The sequence below is a fragment of the Mizuhopecten yessoensis genome, unplaced genomic scaffold, assembly GCF_002113885.1.
Source record: "Mizuhopecten yessoensis strain PY_sf001 unplaced genomic scaffold, ASM211388v2 scaffold4999.3, whole genome shotgun sequence".
NCBI lineage: Eukaryota > Metazoa > Mollusca > Bivalvia > Pectinida > Pectinidae > Mizuhopecten > Mizuhopecten yessoensis.
This window is the reverse complement of record NW_018405829.1, coordinates 1,166,323-1,188,001: the sequence shown is the minus strand read 5'-3', so window position 1 is coordinate 1,188,001 and position 21,679 is coordinate 1,166,323. Positions and strand designations below refer to the sequence as shown.

The 21,679-nt window shown below is 36.1% G+C and overlaps 1 protein-coding gene across 1 annotated transcript; it reads right to left on the bottom strand.

Moving 5' to 3' along the window:
• Positions 1-240: 240 nt before the first annotated feature.
• On the bottom strand, positions 241-21,664 carry LOC110450140 (AP-2 complex subunit alpha-2-like). The gene is made up of 24 exons (XM_021497423.1): positions 21,557-21,664; positions 19,794-19,876; positions 19,156-19,224; positions 17,954-18,096; positions 16,869-17,062; positions 16,186-16,315; positions 15,862-15,963; positions 15,373-15,481; positions 14,214-14,436; positions 13,828-13,924; positions 13,277-13,414; positions 12,751-12,858; positions 11,730-11,804; positions 10,420-10,517; positions 10,145-10,274; positions 9,756-9,857; positions 9,442-9,627; positions 8,466-8,662; positions 8,068-8,240; positions 7,510-7,633; positions 6,422-6,538; positions 5,680-5,749; positions 5,221-5,355; positions 241-4,669 (listed from the first exon to the last, which is right to left on the bottom strand). The coding sequence occupies exons 2-24, from the start codon at positions 19,855-19,857 to the stop codon at positions 4,592-4,594; spliced, it is 2,862 nt and encodes a 953-aa protein (XP_021353098.1). The 5' UTR covers positions 19,858-19,876; positions 21,557-21,664; the 3' UTR covers positions 241-4,591.
• Positions 21,665-21,679: the final 15 nt, after the last annotated feature.

The window sequence follows — 21,679 nt, the reverse complement described above, 5'->3', positions numbered from 1 at the left end:
AACAAACGCTTGTGACATTTGACCTGTCAGAGAAACATATGACAAAACTGTGACCTTCAAAGTGGGTCAAGGTCAGACTTATTTATATATTAACTGTATAGCAAGCAAGCTACACCACAAGCTTGCTAGCTGATTATCTGTCCCTCAAGGCATCATAAAATCCCATAAAACGTCAACAAAACATCCCCAAATTACTGCATATACAGGCTGTCATTGGGAATACAAGACAGACACAACAAACCGATGTACAGATGATAAGTTTATTCAGTAGTATGCTGTATATACAATGTCTGCCGAAGAATACAAGATGGACTTGCCGGAGAATAGTACATGGTCCCTTCTCCGTACCATCCTGTGTACGGCAAAACATATATGGGCTAATTACATCGACATTTGTACAGGTAAGGGGCTTACTACATAACTATCTATATCGCCTTTTATGACGTCATCAATTAACATATAAACTTTTACCTCAGATTCACATGACCAAACTACATTACACAGTAAGAACAGATGAAAATTTCATGGTAAAACAACAACCACAGCACTACTTGGTGAGAGTTCAAAGTTCACCATAATGTTTGACCTGTTGACTGCCAGTTAGAGGTCATTTCTAAGTACAACAGTATGGTGCTTCTATGTCAATTACATGATCTCTACCGATTACATCACTAACATACACAAACAATGGCAGAGCATTATTCCAGTCCTCTATACATGATGAGCTGTAGTATTGCACACTTAAATTTGGGAAAAGTTATTTCTCCTACGACAGCCTGTTGGCAGGCAAATTTGTTACCATGGCAACCAGGCTGTAATCTGTCAATATGGACCACTTTCAAAAACATTTATCACATATAAGTATACGTTACTATATCATGATGCAAGATACCAATGTATCTGTACAACGTTAACCAACACAAAAGATTCCAGGTGTGATAAACATCCTACAGAACAAGTTTAAGGTTAATTCGTTCATACATCGTGAAATCAACTAAAATATCAAGTTTAGTCAAGATTCTATGCAGAAAAAGCATGGATAAAGAGGCACCAATTTTTGCCTTTGTTGTGAGTCCATGACTTCCTCCTACAAGGTCCTTATGATGGCCCAGTGGGGCGTCAATTGTACACATGTCTAACATCTGTGTCGGTGTAAACCACACAACGGCCTTACCATGTTATAGAGATACCCATCTTATACAGGATCACCACACACGAAGGGAGGACTTTTACCATCCAAGCCAAATCACAGTACTCTTATCACATCTAACATTATCGCCAACCATATAAATAGCACTACTTACACCTTAGCTAATGATGGGACATGGAACAAGTCCACGTCCAGTACATACATCCACACCAAACTTCACCAGCACTTAATCACAACATCTTGGTACTCTATTTCCTATATCCCACCTATGAAGTTTATGTATCATAACAGACAGAAAATCTCACCAAAAAGCCAGTCTACACTAAACTATCTCCACCTGGAACCAAACATCACAATCAAATGGGCAAATTTCCATTTGTAATGCCATACACTGTTGTGGTATCAACAAAAACTTAACAAAAGAGCACACAAATATTTCGTGGTCTTTTTGTCAATTCCAATGTGTGATATGTTGTATGATCACAATCTCGATTAATGCCTCAAATCGTAAATGCTAGAGTTATCTCCCCTGGACAAATATTTGTATTAATTCTCAAAAGAGTACAAGTAGATCATATTATTACATATCAAAACTAGCAGCTTCGCTTTCAGTCTTTACCATTTTTTATTCTGGGCCTGTATTCAAGATATCACTCTCATGCTCCAATCTCGTGATTCTGTGCTCAAGCCAAATTTCTTGTTCCAGCAAATAAATATTTACATTTTGCTAATGATTGGGCAGAAATTTTGAGAAACTTATAATTTAATACCGTTTTCAATGTCCAGTCTTGACTCTTTGACCATGTCATATCATTGATGCAGCTTAGAAGAAAGTTGATTTGAGCAAAGAATCCATTCTTGAGCATGAGAACTGTTTCATGAATATGGACACAGGTCTAGCATCTTTTATGCCCAAAAAGCTTTTCTATTACCGAAAATGTCAATAATACTCAAGACAAGATGAAAGATTACTAAACTATTACATGTTCAAGACAGAATACTGAATGAGATGACTTAGTCTTACCATGTACAAAATTTCACTGGGAAAACAATCACTTGAATAATATTCATCTAGTTATATAGCCATTAGTATTATAATTACCCCTGGTAATACACTTTTATCGGGTTTGAAACAGATTATAAAAAAGACAAACTCAATGGTTATTTGCTGGTCCTCCCCCTAACAGGTGAAATAACCAAGTGAAACACACTACATTTGTAACTATAAACTGACAAAAACTAGTACCATAAATATTCGGGCATATAGTGCACACATTTTTAGGGGAAAAAGATAATATCGAAAAAGGGGTGCACACTATACGCAGGAACAATAAAAAACCAGTCCTGGGTCGCAACCATTTATCGTAAATTTTCCATGGATTTTGAAAATATTTTGAAATACCAGTTAAAAATTATAGTTTTTAAGTCAGAAATACAGGAAAAAATTACCAGTGAGCAGAGGCAGATCCAGGGCTGAAATGGGTAGGGATTGCAAACTGAAAGAGTTTCCAAGGTCAGGATAAAATCAGTCTCTTACTTAAAATATAACAGTGTTTGTCCCATTCTTTATTCAACGCATTAGCGCAATTACAACATCCCAGTATAACAGATACCACACAGTATCACATAACAGATAACACAACATGTCTCATAACAGATACCACAAAATCGTAACAAATACCACACTGTGTGTCTCTTTACAATCTTACACATGAAAAAATTACACGCTAAAGATGAAATTATTAGCGGAATGATGATATACAAATATACAGCAAATAGTCAAATGTTTGTTAAAAACAAATAGTCGGAAGCACAGAGTGTTACATGAAGGGTAGCTACTTTACATTTTGCAAGAAGGAAGAGTCAAGAATATTGACGACACCAACACAAACCTACTAGTTCACTCGACACACAGAACCAAGCTAAGTCCGTTTTTCTTAAGACAAATGTAGCAAAGTTGTAATATTATCATAACCTTATGTCTAAAGTGAGGGCACACATAAGCCTTAGCTCTTTGGTGTTTGAAGTTAAAAAAGTTCACTTACTGACATGATTATTGATATGATGATTTCTCATTCACTTATTTACAGATCATTGAACACCTGTCTTTTCCAAGTTATGCGAGTTACACACAGGGCTGTGGGAGTCCTCGATAGTAATGTGTGTTACACAGTCTCAAGATTTTGTGAAGCTTTGTGGGTTATGCACAGTTTAAGCTTAAGCAGTCACTATATAGTAACAAGATATGAACCCTTGCACTTGGGAAAAGAAATTTTAAACTTTGTAGGTAGACAATCTTGGTAAAAATGTTTTCATTTAGCATCACAACCCTTGACATCTATCAACATGATATTTAATCATTGTGTAACAACATACAAATGTCCTACCTCCTCCTGACTCTGAACCCTAGTTAAACATCTCTATCCTTTATACACTGATAAATACAAATAGAAAATAAATGAGAAAATAGAACCTTAATATTGTTTTTCATCATTTATATAACTTCACAAGATAGAATTTTGAATCATGAACATTTAAAGTTTGAAGACAAAAAAATTTCTTCAGTACACAGAATTTCTTGATTCATGACTTGAGTGTTTAGAATATTCACTGGCAGGTTCAGGTTATTTGACCCACAACATAAGCATTAAACTTGAACAGAGTAAGAATGATAATGTTTAGGAAGACACAGAATTACACAAGGGCAGATAACTCCTGACTAAGTATCTGTTAGGACGTGCAGGCAACTCTTGGACAGATCTGGAGTCTACAGAAAAAGGTGTTGTTAGTCAAGGCATGATCTGGTAGAATACTAGTGAGTAGTAGATATCCAAGACAGTATTTCAAATGTTAACCTTGTTTCCATATCACATGACTTCTTAGTGACGGGCAGATCAGAGTAATGTTCAGTTCCAAAAAAATCTGAAATGTAGCGGAACATTTTTTTTATTTACCAGAGTGGTGTGCACCATGGTCTCTATAAATCAGGGTCAGCAAAACGTTTTCTACAAATATGCCAGCATACTTTCAGTGACAAACTGGTGAAGAGGGTAGGGAATACAGGAAGGAAGTACTGAGGTGTGGCCATGTGAGTATTGACAATGACATTACATCACTAAGATAGACACACATGGACAGACAACATACACAAGGCTTAACGATGGATTATACATCTGTCCCATACATTATCACCCAGCCAGCCAATTTAAAGTCTCAGGCCAACACTTTTCTCCTGTATACATATAGAGAAGAATGTACATTTAGCTTTATAAAACACCCTCTCACAATTATATCTAGTTTCACTCATTTCACACAACAGTGAAGTGAGATATTACGGTTCCATCTGAACAATCCCTGGCCACAATTTCTGCAGTCCTTGAAACTGATGTTTGTTTTTCCTGTGAAGCAAGAGTTGCTCTGCTTCCCATAGTATGTCCAAACTTAAAATTGCTTGTCGAAAAGATCACATAAAATGTTAGCTATGCCATCCTTGTTTGTCCTTATCGTCAGTCGATACATCTGCAAAGAGAAATGTATTGTAAGGAAATATATATTTATTTAGGTTTCCCAACAACAATATTGACCCCAGCTGATAAAATTAAGGAGTAAGCTTAACTGGCTATGTAAAATAGAAGCAAGTCAAATTTGTGTGAGCTTTTCTAATTCATCAAATATTAACCTGTTCACTAATTAACCAAAGTTGCTTGGGACAATTTTTTGTCCCACTAACCAGCCAGTGTTTTGGGAGACTGATTGTCCCACAAATAAACAGCCAGTGGTTTTCCCCCCTCTCTATTCAACAGTTCCAGTTATCCACCTGTCTTACTATGCAGCCACTTTTGCTTGATAGAGATGGAGTGATTATTGAGGTTCCAGTTTATCACATAAAAATAAATAAATGTCAATTTACTCTTTTATCATAAAAATTTAGTGATAGTGAAAATGACACAAATTATATTCTACTGTTCTTTACATTTTTTTTTGTCACTGGTTTGGTTCTAGCCTAAGTTGGCCACCCCTCTGTTATTTGACAGTTTCCATACTCGTCTTTTTTCCAACAGACTACTCACCTGTGCTTCTTTGTTTGGTTCCAGCCTCAGCAGGCAGCCAATTTGTGCTGATCTTGAGTGCAGCACTCCAGCTGACACGAAGTTATCTGGGTTAGGGTCAATATTTTCACATACACTAAATCCTCCGCCTAATAACTGGAAAACAAACCAACATTTCCAGAGTTAAAGCCAATCACACATAGCTAGACTCGAAACTATCTGGTGCTGCACAGAATCATACATCAAGTTTAAAGCCACTCAATTTTGCAAGTTCAGACATTTGTGGTTTCTTGAATTTTACAGGGTTGAATTTTACTAAACACTATTTATAGGCAAAACTTTATCAGAAGGGCAATCTCTTTTTTTCCAGCCCATGAATTTAGGTTAACAACACAATATACCACATGTATGATACATTTGCATGTCACAGCTACAGAAAAGCTGATTATCTTAATGTTTGACCGAGGGAGATTTACTCACCTTTGCTTTAATTTGTTCTGTGTCCATTGCGAAACTACCCTTAAATATTCTCTGGCATTCTTGGTTTGGACTGAAATAAAAGCATGATACAAGATGACAAACATTTATCCATTAAATTCATAATAAACTGTCTAGGAGTAATGATATTCACACTACGGTATGATTTGACACCTAAAAGGCTACTTTTCTGGGGGTTTTGTGATTTCTACCTCTAATGAAATGGAAACCATAAGTCTGAATACCAGGTCTTTATTATTATTGTTAAATAGGTATATATACATATAAAAGAGTGACATAAATACAATCAGTAAGAAAAGAAAGTCTTATTATACAGCTATTCCCCTATTGGGCCTCTGATAATTACACTCTTCATTCATATAATGTCCAGATGCTTGGCCATGGGATCCTTTATATAAATACAGAAGTAGGTTTGAATTCCTTTACCCATACTGAACTAATAGTACCCAGATCTCTCCCATTAGGGCCCACATTTAAAAGTAAAGTAAATACATGTACTAGCAGTTACAAACGCTTGATATACACTTGAGAAGAAAACATACTTTTTATCTTTTATGTTTTTTAACTCAGCTTGCTTTCCTTATTTTAGATAAAAAAAATCAAAGAACATTTTCCTAAAGACATGTACAGCTACACAGGTACTTTCTGACATACAGAAGAGGTCCAATGATTAGAATGAGCTGCCTTATATCCTCCCAGAAAATGCTTCAACATAGCTACATACTTGTTCAGTGCCTTCCATCGTGTGAAAAATGTTGTCGAGTCCATTTCTGCTGCGTCTATAAATTTGTTTAACATCACTGGTAGCTTCAGGTTTATCCTCTGTGTAGCCCCACTATATCTGTAAACAATCAGGGCATCACACTTCTGTAGATTGGATATTTTAAAGGTTAAACTTGTACACTATTTTTCCCCATTGTCTCGGCAGACAATTTTTTCCTTTTAAAATATACCACTCCAAAATTGGTTTTTAAATTAACAAGAGGCTCATGGATTTTAACAGCCCACCTGTTTGGTTTTTGTGTATCTGATTTAAGAACAACTGAACTTAACAAGCTGAGAACATGCTAAATGCTTTATAATACAACTGCAATAAAGTAATATTAATATTCTTTTTTTCTGTAATTTCTTAGGCAGATAAAATAAAATTGTCAACCTGTTTTTCATAGAAAGTTGTCTTATAAACTACAAAACTAATTAAAGATGACAATATTTCTAAAAATTTCAGGCTATGGAGTCCGACAATTACAATAACAACAGTTGTCATAGCATGTAAGTTGTCATCGTCTCATTGTACTACTGACAAGGTCCTTATGGCATCTCATTGGTAACCAGAAAGCAAGCCTACATTTGCAATTCAATTTGATTGAGTTGCACTGTCAACTGCAGGTCTAGAGACTGGGCCTAGCCCAGCAAGCTTGTACAAGTGGCAGTCTACTGTACTGCTGTAACAACTCCGCAAACATCACAACAGAATGATTCAAGTCTCCTTTGGTATTGTTGTATATATAACACGGCATCATAAGTGATACACAAATCCTCTCGCATTCACATGGTGTGACATTTGTATGAGGAAAACACTTATATAAAGTTTCATGAAATTCCATTCAGTAATGAGGTCACTCACGAGAGCGATGACAAAGTGTGTAAAAAACGTACTAATTGGCTGAATCCTATTTCCCCTTGAACATTACTTGTGTGGGGATAATAATTATTAGACAAAATGTACACCTTATATGGACAATATCATCAATCAGAAAGCAACAAAAAGAACCGAATGATTCCTATGTCTTTCCCAGTTTATTGACTTACAGGAATGATATCTGAAGTGTTGGGGCTTCAGTGAACTCCGATATGATCTCTATATTGATAACCTGCTGGACTTGTGCTCCACTGTCCACCACTGTGCCCACCGGCTTCTGTTGACATGTTATCTGTACCCCAGTCAAGGATCACACAGTTCATAACATAATGACAGCAAATCATCTAGTAGGTAGACATAGACAGGTAGTATTTTAACAATTTTAACAATTTTAACATAGAGCATGCAAGTTTATGTTAAAAATCATCATAATAATTTCAGGGTCTTCAATATCTATGAAAAGAAAAATAGAGGGAAACAGACTACAGGCAAGAAAAGTGATCATATTAGATTTCATCATACAAGTAACGGGATCCGATAACACAATTGTTTTCATTCAAGAAAAGGAATCATACAAAATTTTATCATACAAGTAATAGGATCATGCAAAATGGTATCAAACAAGGAATGGGATCATCTTGTTATTCCCTTCCATCCCAAAAATCAAACATACAGTTACAGACCAAATGGAACCTATACATAATAAACATCTGTCTTTAAAAGGATATTGGTTTGAAGATCCTCCGACACGTGAGTGTCTACTTGAAAGCCGGTAAATTGGAATGAGGTTTTGTTGCCATAGAAAATTCCTAGACGTCCAAGGTTGGCCCTGAACTCTGTCTTTACCCCTATTTGTAGAAGATCATTCTCAAACAGCACTCCATTGTTCTTACAAATAAATCTGCAAAGAAAATCACAGGAATAAATGTAAAATAATCTCCAATATACAAACCAAATTCTGAAAAAAATAATCATCGTTCTTTATACACAATTACTTACAACAACCATGACTTGCTTGAATAATGTGTGTTTCACTTGGCATTCAAATTTGTCTGCCACTCAGAAGTGATTGCCTCAACAAGATTTAAAATTAACATTTGACCATGACTTTTATGAATAAACTTACTTCTGATAACCCTCCTCTGCCCCTGGTGTTAGGTTGCCTGAGGAATCTGTGCCGTTGCTGGTCACTCCACCAAACACATCCACTAACAAACTGCCAATCCCCCCATCGCCACCTCCACCAGAGGGCGCTGTGGGTGTTCCTAGGCCGAGCAGATCAACTGACCCTGAACTACTTGGTGGGGATATTGGCACCGATAACTGGAAACAAAGAAAAAAAAAGTGATAATTTTTTATGGACAGCAACAATGCATGGATCAATCTAAATGGCAACACAGTGAGTTCCACAAAGGGAGGTACTTTGTTTAGATTTATTGTCCTCGCAACAGCAAGGGTCATCATATGAGGATGGCACAAGGAAGATTCAGTTTGACTCAAGGGAGGTAACTATGCGACGGAATCTCATAATTGGAATAAAAAGATGAGTACCAGTAAAATAAATGTGGACTCAAGTCATAATAAATATTACTGAAATGAAATATGTAAACCCAGTATATACATGGATTTTGTCACATACAGCCAATTGATTAATTGTGATAAATCAATATTCATGTATGGCAAAAATTTACATTTCAAAGGTGTTTAATAACTGCTTCACTGGCTAGAAATAATTTCCTGGAATGGTTAAGGCCTACAATGTTAGCAGTGGCTATGAAATGATTAACTGTCCAATTATCATAGAGATGAAATTGTTGACAGACCTTTATATAACTAATTTACAACTAAACAAGACAAAATGTCACAACAGAACAGTTTGTGTGGCTATTAGCCTATAAGATAGGAGACAGCTCCCACTTTTATCACAATGTTGTTCCATAGAAGACCTCTGACTTGCCACTTACAGCAGGTGTACATTAGTAAAGGTGGCCTTTAACACGGGTCACACTGATTTTATTTTTACCAGAATCACGTTTTGGTCAATACCGGTATACATTTTCCTGGAGTCAATTAATGCATGGCAATGCTATACTGAGGCTCACCGGAATTGGATTATCTAGTGGAGCAGCAGCTGGTGTGTCCAGGCTATTGCTCATGTGGGCCTGAGGGATCTTGTGTTCCTTTGGTTCTGTCCCCTCAGGTACTCCAGAGGGCTTCTTCTTCTTCAGCTTGGCAAGAATGGAGGAGTCTCGCTCTGGGAATGGCGGCATTTCCTCCAAAACGGTGGCCTAAAATCAATAATGATAAAATTATAATAAAATTATCTCCACTCAGAGCAACAACTGCTTTTTTATTATGACAACAATTAAGTATGTTTATTGAAAATTAATGGTTTAAATTAATGATGTACACTTACCAAGACATCAGTAGAGGCCACTGTGCTTAGCTGTAAGTATTCCACAGCCCTCTGCTGAAGTTCTACCTCCGAGTTTCGCAAGTTGTTGTTGGTGCGCAGAACCTGAAAATGTGAGGCCGATTTCAAGCATTTTTCAATATAGCGTTCAAAACTTTAAATGATATTTGAACCGAAACTTATTTTTACCAAAACTTTTAATTTTGTGTTTTGTTATTACTTTTAATGTTACATTTTGCTTTACATCAAATTTTCCTTTGACAAATACATGATATCAAAAGGAAAATGCTGTATTTGTATCTAACTATTCATCATCACTAACAGCTGTACGCTTAACACAGCTAGTTAATTCAGGATTAAGATAGTGGAGATTTTACGTGAGTACTACTTACATCTTGTATGCTGTTCTTAATCTCTGGAAATAGGTTGACAAACTTGATGTATGTTGAGAGTAGGAGACCTCGTGTACCTGGCCCACACAAGTGGTATTTAGAGTGTAAAAGCTGGAACTGCACAATGGGACTGTAATGAAGAAATCACAGGTGTGTCAACAGGTATAAAACATGACTAAAACAAGTGACAATACAGTAGATTTCACTCAATCAACCAACAGATAAATGTATTATTTGGCTGGATAAATAATTACCTGCACGGTGGTGGTACATACCTAGATCTGGAATCTCCAGCGATTAAGTTACCAAATTCTCCTAAGATGTAACCCCCAACCTTCACCATATTTTCATGGCAGGCTGGTGCTTGTAATGCCTGAAATATATAATGAGTACATACACTTTCTTTAAATGTGATCAATGTTGAAATCTGTCTTTAAACTTGTAAATGCGAGAAAAAACTAGAAAATGTCTGTAAGACATAAATGCCCCCGCTGCCATGTGAAATTCGTTTCAGTGTTCTATAAAAAGTTACAACCACTTTGATCTTGTTACCCTGAAACATGCACACACCCAAGGTACTACACTTAAAGTTGATTTTAATATTCATATGGTTTTTTTTCTGTATGTTATTACCATCTCCGTTAAATATTGAATGAAGTTGCTAAGTGTTTAAATTGAATCAGTAGATGATTTTCTATATATAGCAAGTGTGACCTTGGCCTTGACCTTTGATCCCTGAAATACAACGATGTGCAAGGTATACCCATACTTGACCTTTGTATAAAGCTTGACCAAAATCTGTCATATAAAGAAGTTGCTAAGTGTTTACATTCAATCGGGACTGGACAATTTTCTATATATAGCAAGTGTGACATTGGCCTTGACCTTGGATCCCTGAAATACAACGCTGTCCAAAGTATACCCATACTTGACCTTTGTATAAAGTTTGACCAAAATCTGTCATATAATGAAGTTGCTAAGTGTTTACATTGAATCGGGACGGGACAATTTTCTATATATAGCAAGTGTGACCTTGGCCTTGACCTTGGATCCCTGAAATACAACGATGTCCGAAGTATACTCATACTTCACCTTTGAGTAAAGTTTGGCCAAAATCTGTCAAAGAATGAAGTTGCTAAGTGTTTACATTGAACTGGGATGGGACAGGACACGACATAACAGACATGGGTAACACTATATGCCCCCCATTTTATGGCGGGGGCATAAAAATGACAACAGAATAAATACAAGTCCTGATGACAGGAATAGCTATTTATGTGTATAAATAATATGTTATCAATACTGTTTTAAATATCTTAAACTTGACTCCTGAACCAGCGACCAAGTGGTGGAGGTCTAGTGATTGTAGACGGTCAGACGTCTTGAGCACTCAGCCCCCCCCCCCCCCCCCCCCCCCCCCCCCTCCCCCCCCTTCTCATAAATGAAAGTTTCATGCATATGAACTTTGATGTAAAAATGTCCAGGAATGAAGCTTATGGGATGATAAAAAAGTAAATACGTGCACACATTTTGAATAATGTAACCCCCTTCAACCTTATTTACCAGAAGACAATTAACTACTTACCTCAAAAACTGTTTTAGCTGCATACCCCTGTACATCATCTCTGTTGATCACAATCTGTATAACTCTGTACCACACCTGTAACGCAACAAACTTAATGTACAGGTTTAGGTCTAAGTCTACATCATCCTTAGCCTGTTAATAATATATCTTCTACAGACATATAACCAGGGTGTATAGGGTACTAACCTGAGGCCCCGGTTTTCAGATTTTATATCAGTGGCTGTGCAAATGAAAATTGTCAAATATTTACAATGAAAATACAGAACAAGCCAATAGAATTCTTCAAATCAAAATCAGCCTGTGGGCTAGTATTCTTTGTAGGAAAGTACACACTTCCGTCAAGTATGAAAATATTTTCTCTCTCATATCTAGCCTTTGTAATTTAGAAAGATATCTGTATGTTGTGAAAAATTTAAATTTTCCAGCCAGCTTCTATGTTTGAGAGAAAACCAGTCTTTCATGTCCGTGAGTGCATGATAGGGAAATCTAACTTTCAGGATTTTCAAATTAGGACAAAATCTTTAGCAAGCCTCCGGTTTTAGCCAATATGAAACCTGGTATAATTTCCCTATTATCTGATAACCTTGAACATGAAGGAGTCCTCTATTTCCTACTTACACACCTAACCTATATGCGGAGGCACAGAAAACATTCAATATTAGGATTTTTTAAAGACATGATTTACATTTGAAACACAATCAGAATAATGTTCTTGTTAAGATGGGACTCGCGCTGTCAGAAGCCAAAGTAGACATTGCATTGGCTACTTTTATTTTTTATTGGCTACTAAAAATTCGATGTGGCTACTAAATTGACTATTCTGTTTTTAAAAATGGGGAAATCTTGAAGACATCATATTTTTACAAGTAACTTTACTCTGAAAGTACACATCTAGTGTAAAAGCATTACACTAATTTACCATATCCAATGAAATGAAACCTAATTTTGATTGGGAACGATTCCATTATAGAGTCTGATTTAGAAAGACAATTCCAGCATGGAGTTGATAATCTGTACTCACCTCCTCACTGACGTAGTCGCCCGATATACGGATTAAGTTGAGGATGACATCCACATACCAAGTATAATCCACCGCATACTTTTCTGCCAAGATGGCAACCTTCAGGACCTGCAGAGATCCAGCAGTTAATTACATTATATAGATGTTTCATGCAAGAGTTCTAATTAAAGTAGTGAAGACTACCAGATGGGAACCGAACAATTTCTCTATAGCTTGTCGTAAATATTCAAAGTACACGCATAAACAATGGGTGCTTTGGTAGAAGTTGCCCAGACAGCAGTATGTTAACTTGAGGATACAATACTGTTAGATCACATGCGGAATCTGGCTACTAGACCTCCAGACGAATCACTGCGAACATGGGTATTGGGGATTCAGACAGCAAGAAAATTGTCCTTGTTTTCCTACTCGGGGTATAGTGCCCCAAGTAAAGCATAGCCAAAAATTTAATGCCATCAATACCAAACCACCTTCTCTGTACGGAACATGGCAAAGGGTTACATTGTACACGGCTGAGCTAACATACCATTTCCTCTCTGATAGAGTAGTCTGCAGACTCGAGGTAGTCAAGCATCTCCCCCACAATCTCCTCGGCATTGGTGCGGTCACACATGGCGTACAGTAGGTCCACTGCACGCTGTCGCACACTCACATCACGCTCCGTCTGTTTGGAAATTAAAATGTCTCATTTCATCATTATCATTAGATTTTTTTTTCATAGAATTTGAGGACTGTTAAATGCTGAAAGAACAGTAATTTTCTAATTTTTCTAAATAAGATTTTTTTTCAAGGTTTCTTAAAATTTCATTAAAACCTTTATGCTTCTTTATATTAGTGAAATTAACACATAATGCTGCTATATATGCCTATCATCTATTGGGCCTACAATCTGTTTTGTAGGGGTCAATCCAATTTCGTAGCAATTACATCTAATCCTCCTTGAAATAATCTAGACAAGAACAGAATGATGTTTTATTAAAGATATCACAATAGTTTGTAAATATTGGCATGATTTTTAGCAGCTCACAATAAAAACTACTGGACAAGTGACACATACTACAGAACACATGACAATACCTTTAGTGCAGTGACAACTGTCTCTTGGTGTTTCTTCACAGCCTCATGAGAGAACTCAGATGTAGCCAGTAGACACATGCTCTCTAGGGCTAGATACCTATAACAATACATGTGGTAGGTTGCCTGAGGTATGTTTCATGTGCGACACATGGAACCATTCTTTCCCGACTACATTTTGATTTTTTTCGTGATTTTGTTTTAATATTTAGCAATGCATTTAAATAGCATAGAATATGAAAATTCTCCACACAAAAAAATGTTAAGAAAGGGGGGTTCATTTTTTTTAAGAAATTGTTTAACTTCAAGCTCCCAAGGTTGTTTTATAAGATGTTTTTTTCACCCTCCATGAGACAGAATTTGGCCGAGACTGGTTCCTGGTGACGTACCTGAGGTTGGTTTCACGGTGCTGGAGGAACTGGCCTAACTGGTTACAGGCTCTGACTAGCAGGTTAGGGTCACTGTCCATGTGGATAATGAGGTTGATAGCTTCAAACAAGACAGCATTCTTGGCGTTGGAATGCTGTACTTTCTTTGACTTGGGTGGCTCCTGGGCCTTGTTCAGGATTGTCTCCAGACACTCGGTCAATCGTGTACGCACCGCTGGGTCCTCTAACAACACCAATAAACAGGTTTTAACAAGGTTTGGTTTGGATAGGTTTTATTTTGTTCAACGTCCTATCAACAGCTTAGGCAATTTAAGGACGTGCCTCCATGTGTGTATGTGTGCCAGAGACAGGGTATGTTGGTGTACTTGCCTCCTTGTGATAGCTCGGATCTGATGCCGACTTTAAAGTGCAATCTCCTGAACATGATGCAAATACTCATTCAAAGCATTTGGAACACTTTTATAAATGTTTCATAAAAGTAAGGAGAAAAATCAAGCCATTAAAATGACAACAAAGATTTTTCTGTTTATAGTAACAGCTATAAACTTGACATTGTTATCCACAACACATTAAACTAAATATATGAGCTTAAGGTAATTTTGTACTGAATACTTGTACATGTATAAAGCTTCATTCCCATCAGAAGACTGTCCTCATGTGGCCCTGCAGGCTGTTGCAAGGACAAACAAACAAATCAGAAGACGAACAAAGTCAGCACAGCCATGGCAACAAATATATATATATAGCTGTTAATAAACCTTGACCATGGATTCATGACCCGTAAATGTCAACTTGTTCAACTTGGGTACTGAATAAGTGTACAAAGTTTATCAAAATTAGAAGAAAATGATACCTGTAAATTGATGAAAAAGACTCCATATATAGTAAGTCATAAGGACAAATGTAACCTCCCTGTGACATTTATTTTCTCCATCCCATTTCATGGCTAAGTAATTAAAATGATCCATTAGGTACGCTAACAAAGAGAGTAAGAAGCAAAGAAACTACCATAAAGTGGTATATGGCACACAAAGTATCTGGCCATCTGATGATATGAATCTCATTTCATATTCAACGGTGTTCCAACAGAATTTGACTCTTAATGCGTTTATTTTTGTAGTTGTTTCACTCAAGGTGTCTGTGGACTGCAGTGGGTTACCTGGGGGAGGGTAGTTCTGTAACAGTCGGAGGAGCTTTACAGACAGCCAGGGGGCGGGAACAAAGTAGTAAGTGTAGTCTTGTAGATCTGTGTAGGATGATGTCACAATCTGAAATAGATCATTTGAATGATTAATATCTCATTTTAATAGAAAACTACACAATATCAAGATGAATCTTCCCAACAGAACTTGACCAAACTTTAGCTGAACAAATTGTGCTAATAAACAGCTGGGTTTTATATTAACTGTATAAACCTACTGATACTTCACGACTAACGGTTTAACCCAAATTCCATTGAATATACAATAAATCCTAATGACACTTTTACTTCAAAGATTATTATTAAATATCATTAAAGTGTACAAAAACTCTTTTGTATCAATTCCATGCCGTCTAGGTCAATCTTTGGTGTCTACTCTTTATCTACAAAGCCCAATAAATCTAACGTACATTCTAATCTCTACTTTTGTGGCTATAGTGGACTTACCCTGCTGAGTCGGGAGACGGCCAGGGAAACACAACCTTTGTATTCATCAGGATTCTTCTTCACCAGGGCTTCAATCAGACTGGCCGCCGAAGTGACCACACCCTGGGATAGCAACAACGATACAACATGTGAAAACCAGTATCATTGTACACAACATTTAACTAATTCATTTATCTATATTTAATCTCATGAAAAGTCCAAAGTAAATAAGGCAAGTCGATGAACATGATCATGGCTGCAAAAAGTCATCTTGTTCAACATCACATGCTAAATATGTAAATGAACTGTGGTCAATAATAAAGCCACAATAACAGGTATACTGACCATGTGTTGGTCATTGAGTAGATGGATGACACGAGATGACCATTCACCAATCTGTATAAACTCTGGTGAAGTTCTCAAAAGCCTCAGAAGAGTCAGGGCAGCACTCTGCTTCACAGCATCAATGGTGTCCCTGCAGAGAAAATACAACATCTCAACAACATTTGTTTATTTCTGAAGAATAAATTGAAAAGCAAGCCATAAATTTGGAAAGTCAATTTTACATAATATTGATGGCAGATTTAGCAATACTTCCTCATGACCACAACAGGCACATTATACAGCAACAGGGTTTGTTGAAAGTTTATGTAAGTTTAGAGCATCTCAGTCTATCAAAGATCATACACAGTGGTCTAATGGTATATTTATCACTATATTTCTGTCTATTTTTTGGATAGCAATATCCATACCATATCTGTGAGGTGTATGTGAAATGCATATGAAATATAGAAAATGTGTCTTTAAAATATGTTTGAAATGTGTCATATGTAAACCAAAAAATATTACTGAATGAAAAGTGTTAAGGAGAATTGAAAAAAAAAAATCCATTTTCTTACTAATCAGGATGAATCAAACTTGCCCAATATCACAGAGTTCGAGTTAGACAGGTGAAAAGTCGCCATACCTACAGATTACATGCAATGTCATAAGCTCCAATGGCTACAAAGTCACATGACCAGCCTTACCCAGAGACCAGCAGCTTAGGGATGTCTGTGCCAAGACCCTCTGCCATCTCCCTACTGCCAATGTTAGCCACACACTGGAGGGCCAAGGTCACGTGGATGGGGTTACGACTCCCCAGGTCATTCTTGATGGACTGAATCACCAGCTTCATCAACTCGTTGTTGGCACTCACCATCACAGAGATGAACAGATAGCCCTGGGAAAACAATTACCCGTCATGTTATCACTAAAATACCATTGAACAACCAAACAACGAAGCATCAGTAGACTTTAGAATGAATTTTATAGCAACCCCTATAAGCCAAGTCTCCTTGCAAATGACTGATTTAGGATGTACTGTAAATCGTTCTATTAGTCCATGTAACTTTTCTGTATGAACTACATGTATGCTTGTAGGTATTGTTTTCAAATATGTATACTTAAATCTGAAATTGTGATCATGCTAATTAGATACTGATTATAATGATTAACATCATTAGTATTCATGGAAATGGTGTCAAAGAAGCCCTAAATTGGGAAATTTCAGATTTATGCAAAAATTCATAAACTGGTATATATTTTTTTCAAATCACTATCTAGAAGAATAAAACACTGACCGGAGATGAACATTTTTTGTTGAGGATACTAGCCTGGGGCTAGAAGACATTAATAATCCACTAGCCCGAAATATTTTTTTACTCCAAATGCTTAGTCAAATAAAAGACAATGATTTGCAACAAAGAGGGCCATTTTGGTGGTTAGTATAGACTTCCAATGCTATTCAAGTTGTTAGCAATGCCTGCTATCACACATGTGCGTCTTGCATTATTAGTACGCGTGAATGACTCCATGTGCTCTGATAGAAACTGTAGTGATATTACCTGGAATTTACAGATTTAAAATATTAATTGGTTACCCCCTAATGATGATAGAATAGAACAGAAGAATTTTGTTAGTTCTGATATCCTACAAAAGAATCACTATTTTCTGCAGGGCGTGTCCCCAAAAATTAAACCTGCAATGGGTCACGTGCACTCAGACAGGTTTTACAATAGCTAATATCCTTTCTGCATCCTTGAACTTTAACTTCAGCATAACTCAAACTTACAATCTGTTTCTCAGTGTACTTGTTGGAGCTGAGTAGGTTGACTGCCTCCATCTGTCCAAAATCAATGTCATGTCCCAGAAGGAAGATAAACAACAGCTTACAAACATACTTCTTCTTCTGGTAGCCATCCAGGGTCTTATCACCTATAGGCCAAACATGACAACAAAATTACAATGTTTTAAATAATCGTTTTATGAATTTTGAATATAATCATTACATTATGTATGCTTGCTTAATCAATTTTATAGCAAATAAATTCTGTGTTCACATCTGAGGGTAGTAGGGACTTCATTCCCTCCCTTGTACACTGTACATGCCTTCTTTTGAATATCTGTGATCCAAATGATTAAAGTGTTCCCTCAAACTTTGAAATTAAGATATACAACCTGTGCAAGCATCTCATATATATGGTCTTGCAGTATTAATCAGATGTAAATGATCTCTTTTATTTTACTCAACATTGATAGTGTCCTCATATAGTGGCAATTCATTAGGAATTTCAAAAAATATAAAATAGAAAGATCAAAGAAAGTTCTCAAAAAAAAAAAGAAAAACAATAATAGACACTTTTTTCAAGTATGTCTGAAACTTATGAAGGGATGGGTTACTTGGACCAGAAAAAAGACAGGGCATTTATCATTAGGTTCAAATCAGCAGGCGACAGCCCAAAACATTTTAAGGTAATAGGATTGTGTCACCANAAAAAAAAATGAAAGACACAATATTTTTACAAAATAATGTCAATAAAAATGATACTGACATATATTAGTATTGCATTAATGTATATCAATTTAATAAATGCTGAAATTGTGTAAAATTAATTCTCTATACACGATATAAAAATTAACATTTTATAATAAAACCATATACACAAAGTAATTGCAGGTAAGAGTTATCGTTCTTGAAAAACTTCACAGTAGTGAAATAGGTAGCCGGTTTCCTGAAGTACAGAAAAATGGACACATGTGACTCATTGATAAAAAAAAACCTGAATTAATGCCTGGTTTGCTTTGAACTACTTTAATATTGAGAGAACACACTGTTCTGTCAATAATAAACATACAATATTCATCAATTTAATATAAAACATTAGAATTTGCGGAAATTGTGATGCTGTCTCCCTACATTGGTTATTCAACTAGGGATGTACTTCCTGTTTCCGTTTATCAATACACTACAATGACCTTAATTACAGTTCTCACCTTTGAACTTTGACCTAATGTTGGCTAATTCTTTATTAATTCTTTTAATCTCTGCTTCCTTGCTTTTGCCTGAAAGCAAAAATTCATACGTAAAATATAACAGCATCATATGACATCAAACAGGTCACAAATAGCAGCTGAAACAGAAATACAGGGACTTGTTTCATAGCCTTACCAATTTTGCAAGTACATATATTCACTTGCATTTGATATATTTATCCTATTTTTCTCCTTTACCAATGATTGCCATGGCTACCTAGAGGGGATATCTCAACATAAATTCATAGTCATACAATATTTTATATGATTCACTCCTTAATTTAAATATTGTTATTTAGAATTAATGTAGATAAGAGGTCGATATAATTTGAGCACTGAGTTATGTACACTACTGCACCGCAGCAGATTAATACCGGAAAACAATTAAGTACCATCGTAGTTGCCATCAACAAATTTCTGGGGAGGCTATATGTATAGCTACTGGATATGTAATAAAGTACATAATGTAATACTACATGTACACTGCCCAGTAAATGTTATTTGGTAGGCTTTTGATAAAGGGAGGTAATTTCATCTGGTAGTCTCCCTTTATCTTTAATTGCCAATTAATTAAATATGGTAATGCAATATATACTTACAGTTCCGGATATCAGATATAAACACTGCCAGACCGCGCATGCCATCTCCCTTGACAGCCGGCATGGTGAAACTCTATAGACACCTGTTAATAAAACATAAGAAATCTTACAAATCATATATTATATGTCCCCTTCAAAGCAATACTAGTATTAGTGGTCTTAAATTAATTCTTTTCTAAACTCAAGAAAAACTTCCCCTAGCAGAGTCAGTAACAAGCAACTAGATAGTTTATCATGTCTTTGACTTTTCTGGAACACAAGCAAGGATATTATCATAAACAATACCCTGGCCATAGCCAAGGTCCTTACGGTGGCCCCATTGTGAAAATGCAATGTCAATATTATTCAAACATAACCATAATCCTCTAACATAAACTCTAGAAAGATGTTCCAAACAAATGATCTACCAGCTGGTCACCAATGATAGACCTAGTTCATTTTTCATTCTCTCAACAAAACGTACAGTAACTGTTCAACTATATATTTTAGACGTTGACACAAAATCCACTGTTTAACTTTTAGTTACCTAAATTTTACAAAAGCCTGTTCCTTTATGAATTGGGAAAATATAGCATTAGTTGTATTAAAATTGGGAATACATTCCTCAGTTCCTGATCATTTTGGGAAAACAAGGCATATTTTAGGTATGGGAAACTGCATGTATTCGACAGTAAAACTTGAGCAAAAAAAAACCACTGAAACCATCTTCCTTAAATGACCATAGCTGTTGATAGGACGTTAAACAATACTAAACCAAACCAAACTAATCTTCCATTTAGTTGGACATGTCAACAAGAAAGGAAAAATGCAACAGTCAGACTGGGATTCGAATCCATGACCATCCGAACTCTAGATAGAAGCTCTAACCATTTTAACTACTTGATTACTGCCAATCTCACTACATTTGTTATAAAGTTTTAAAAATATTATCATCTGTATTCATACTCAGTACCTTCAGAGGTTGACGCTCTTAATAACACTGCATGCTTTCTTAAAATTGGACAACATTTTAATAAATATCACTTTTGTGGCAATATATAATATGGTGTTACATACACATGTACATTAACAGTTACTATTTCAATATTTGCCACACTCTTAATGATAAAGAATATAAAATGATGATTATAATGAAAACTAGATATTCTCAAACATAATAGTAACACAAAAACATTATGTAGTTTATTACATTAACAGTAATAATACTGCCATCAACATTCCTGCATAAATTGACCGGTCACTTTATTATTCACACTTTTAGCATTACACCATGACTAAATATATGTGTATCAATATTGATAACTAACTTAAGGCTTAATCTACATCTTTAACACAAGATCATACGACTTTTCAAACGTTTTCATCTGGTAATGACATCTGCAAAGGCACACCCCACAAAATCTGGCTTGAAACGATTTTAGTGGGAGGGTCACTTTTAATTTAATCAGTGTCCCGGATGCGCTAGAAAGTAAAACAATAATTTAAACATGTTCATCGAGAGCGATTCTCGATAAAACAGCCTAGCACATGTCATACTGAAAGCGCATATTCCAAAACACAAAACAGGAATTAATTTACGTTGAAAAAATACAATTTGGCAGGCATATGAATCATTCAAGCAGTGTCAATGTTGTACACACACCCACCCACTGTCTCCAAAATAAACCGGCCCATATATATTCTGATACCAAGCATACGATATAGAATAAATTTGACGGATGCATCAAACTATCTTAAAACATGAGATTAATCGGTACACCAACCGTTAGTCCACTGTCCTCAAATACTTCCCACGATCACCAAGTTTCCCTGTGATGCGAGCTAGGTAGGTGGATCATCAGTAAAAATGGCCGCCATAAGTCAATGACGATTAAAACGAGGTCAAA

Coding starts and splice junctions, on each gene's coding strand:
- LOC110450140 (XM_021497423.1), bottom strand. CDS start 19,857: ATGCCGGCTGTCAAGGGAGATGGCATGCGCGGTCTGGCAGTGTTTATA. Junction 12,859..13,276: donor ACTCTATCAGAGAGGAAATG/GTATGTTAGCTC, acceptor GGATCTCTGCAG/GTCCTGAAGGTTGCCATCTT. Junction 9,858..10,144: donor TTAAGAACAGCATACAAGAT/GTAAGTAGTACT, acceptor TCACATTTTCAG/GTTCTGCGCACCAACAACAA.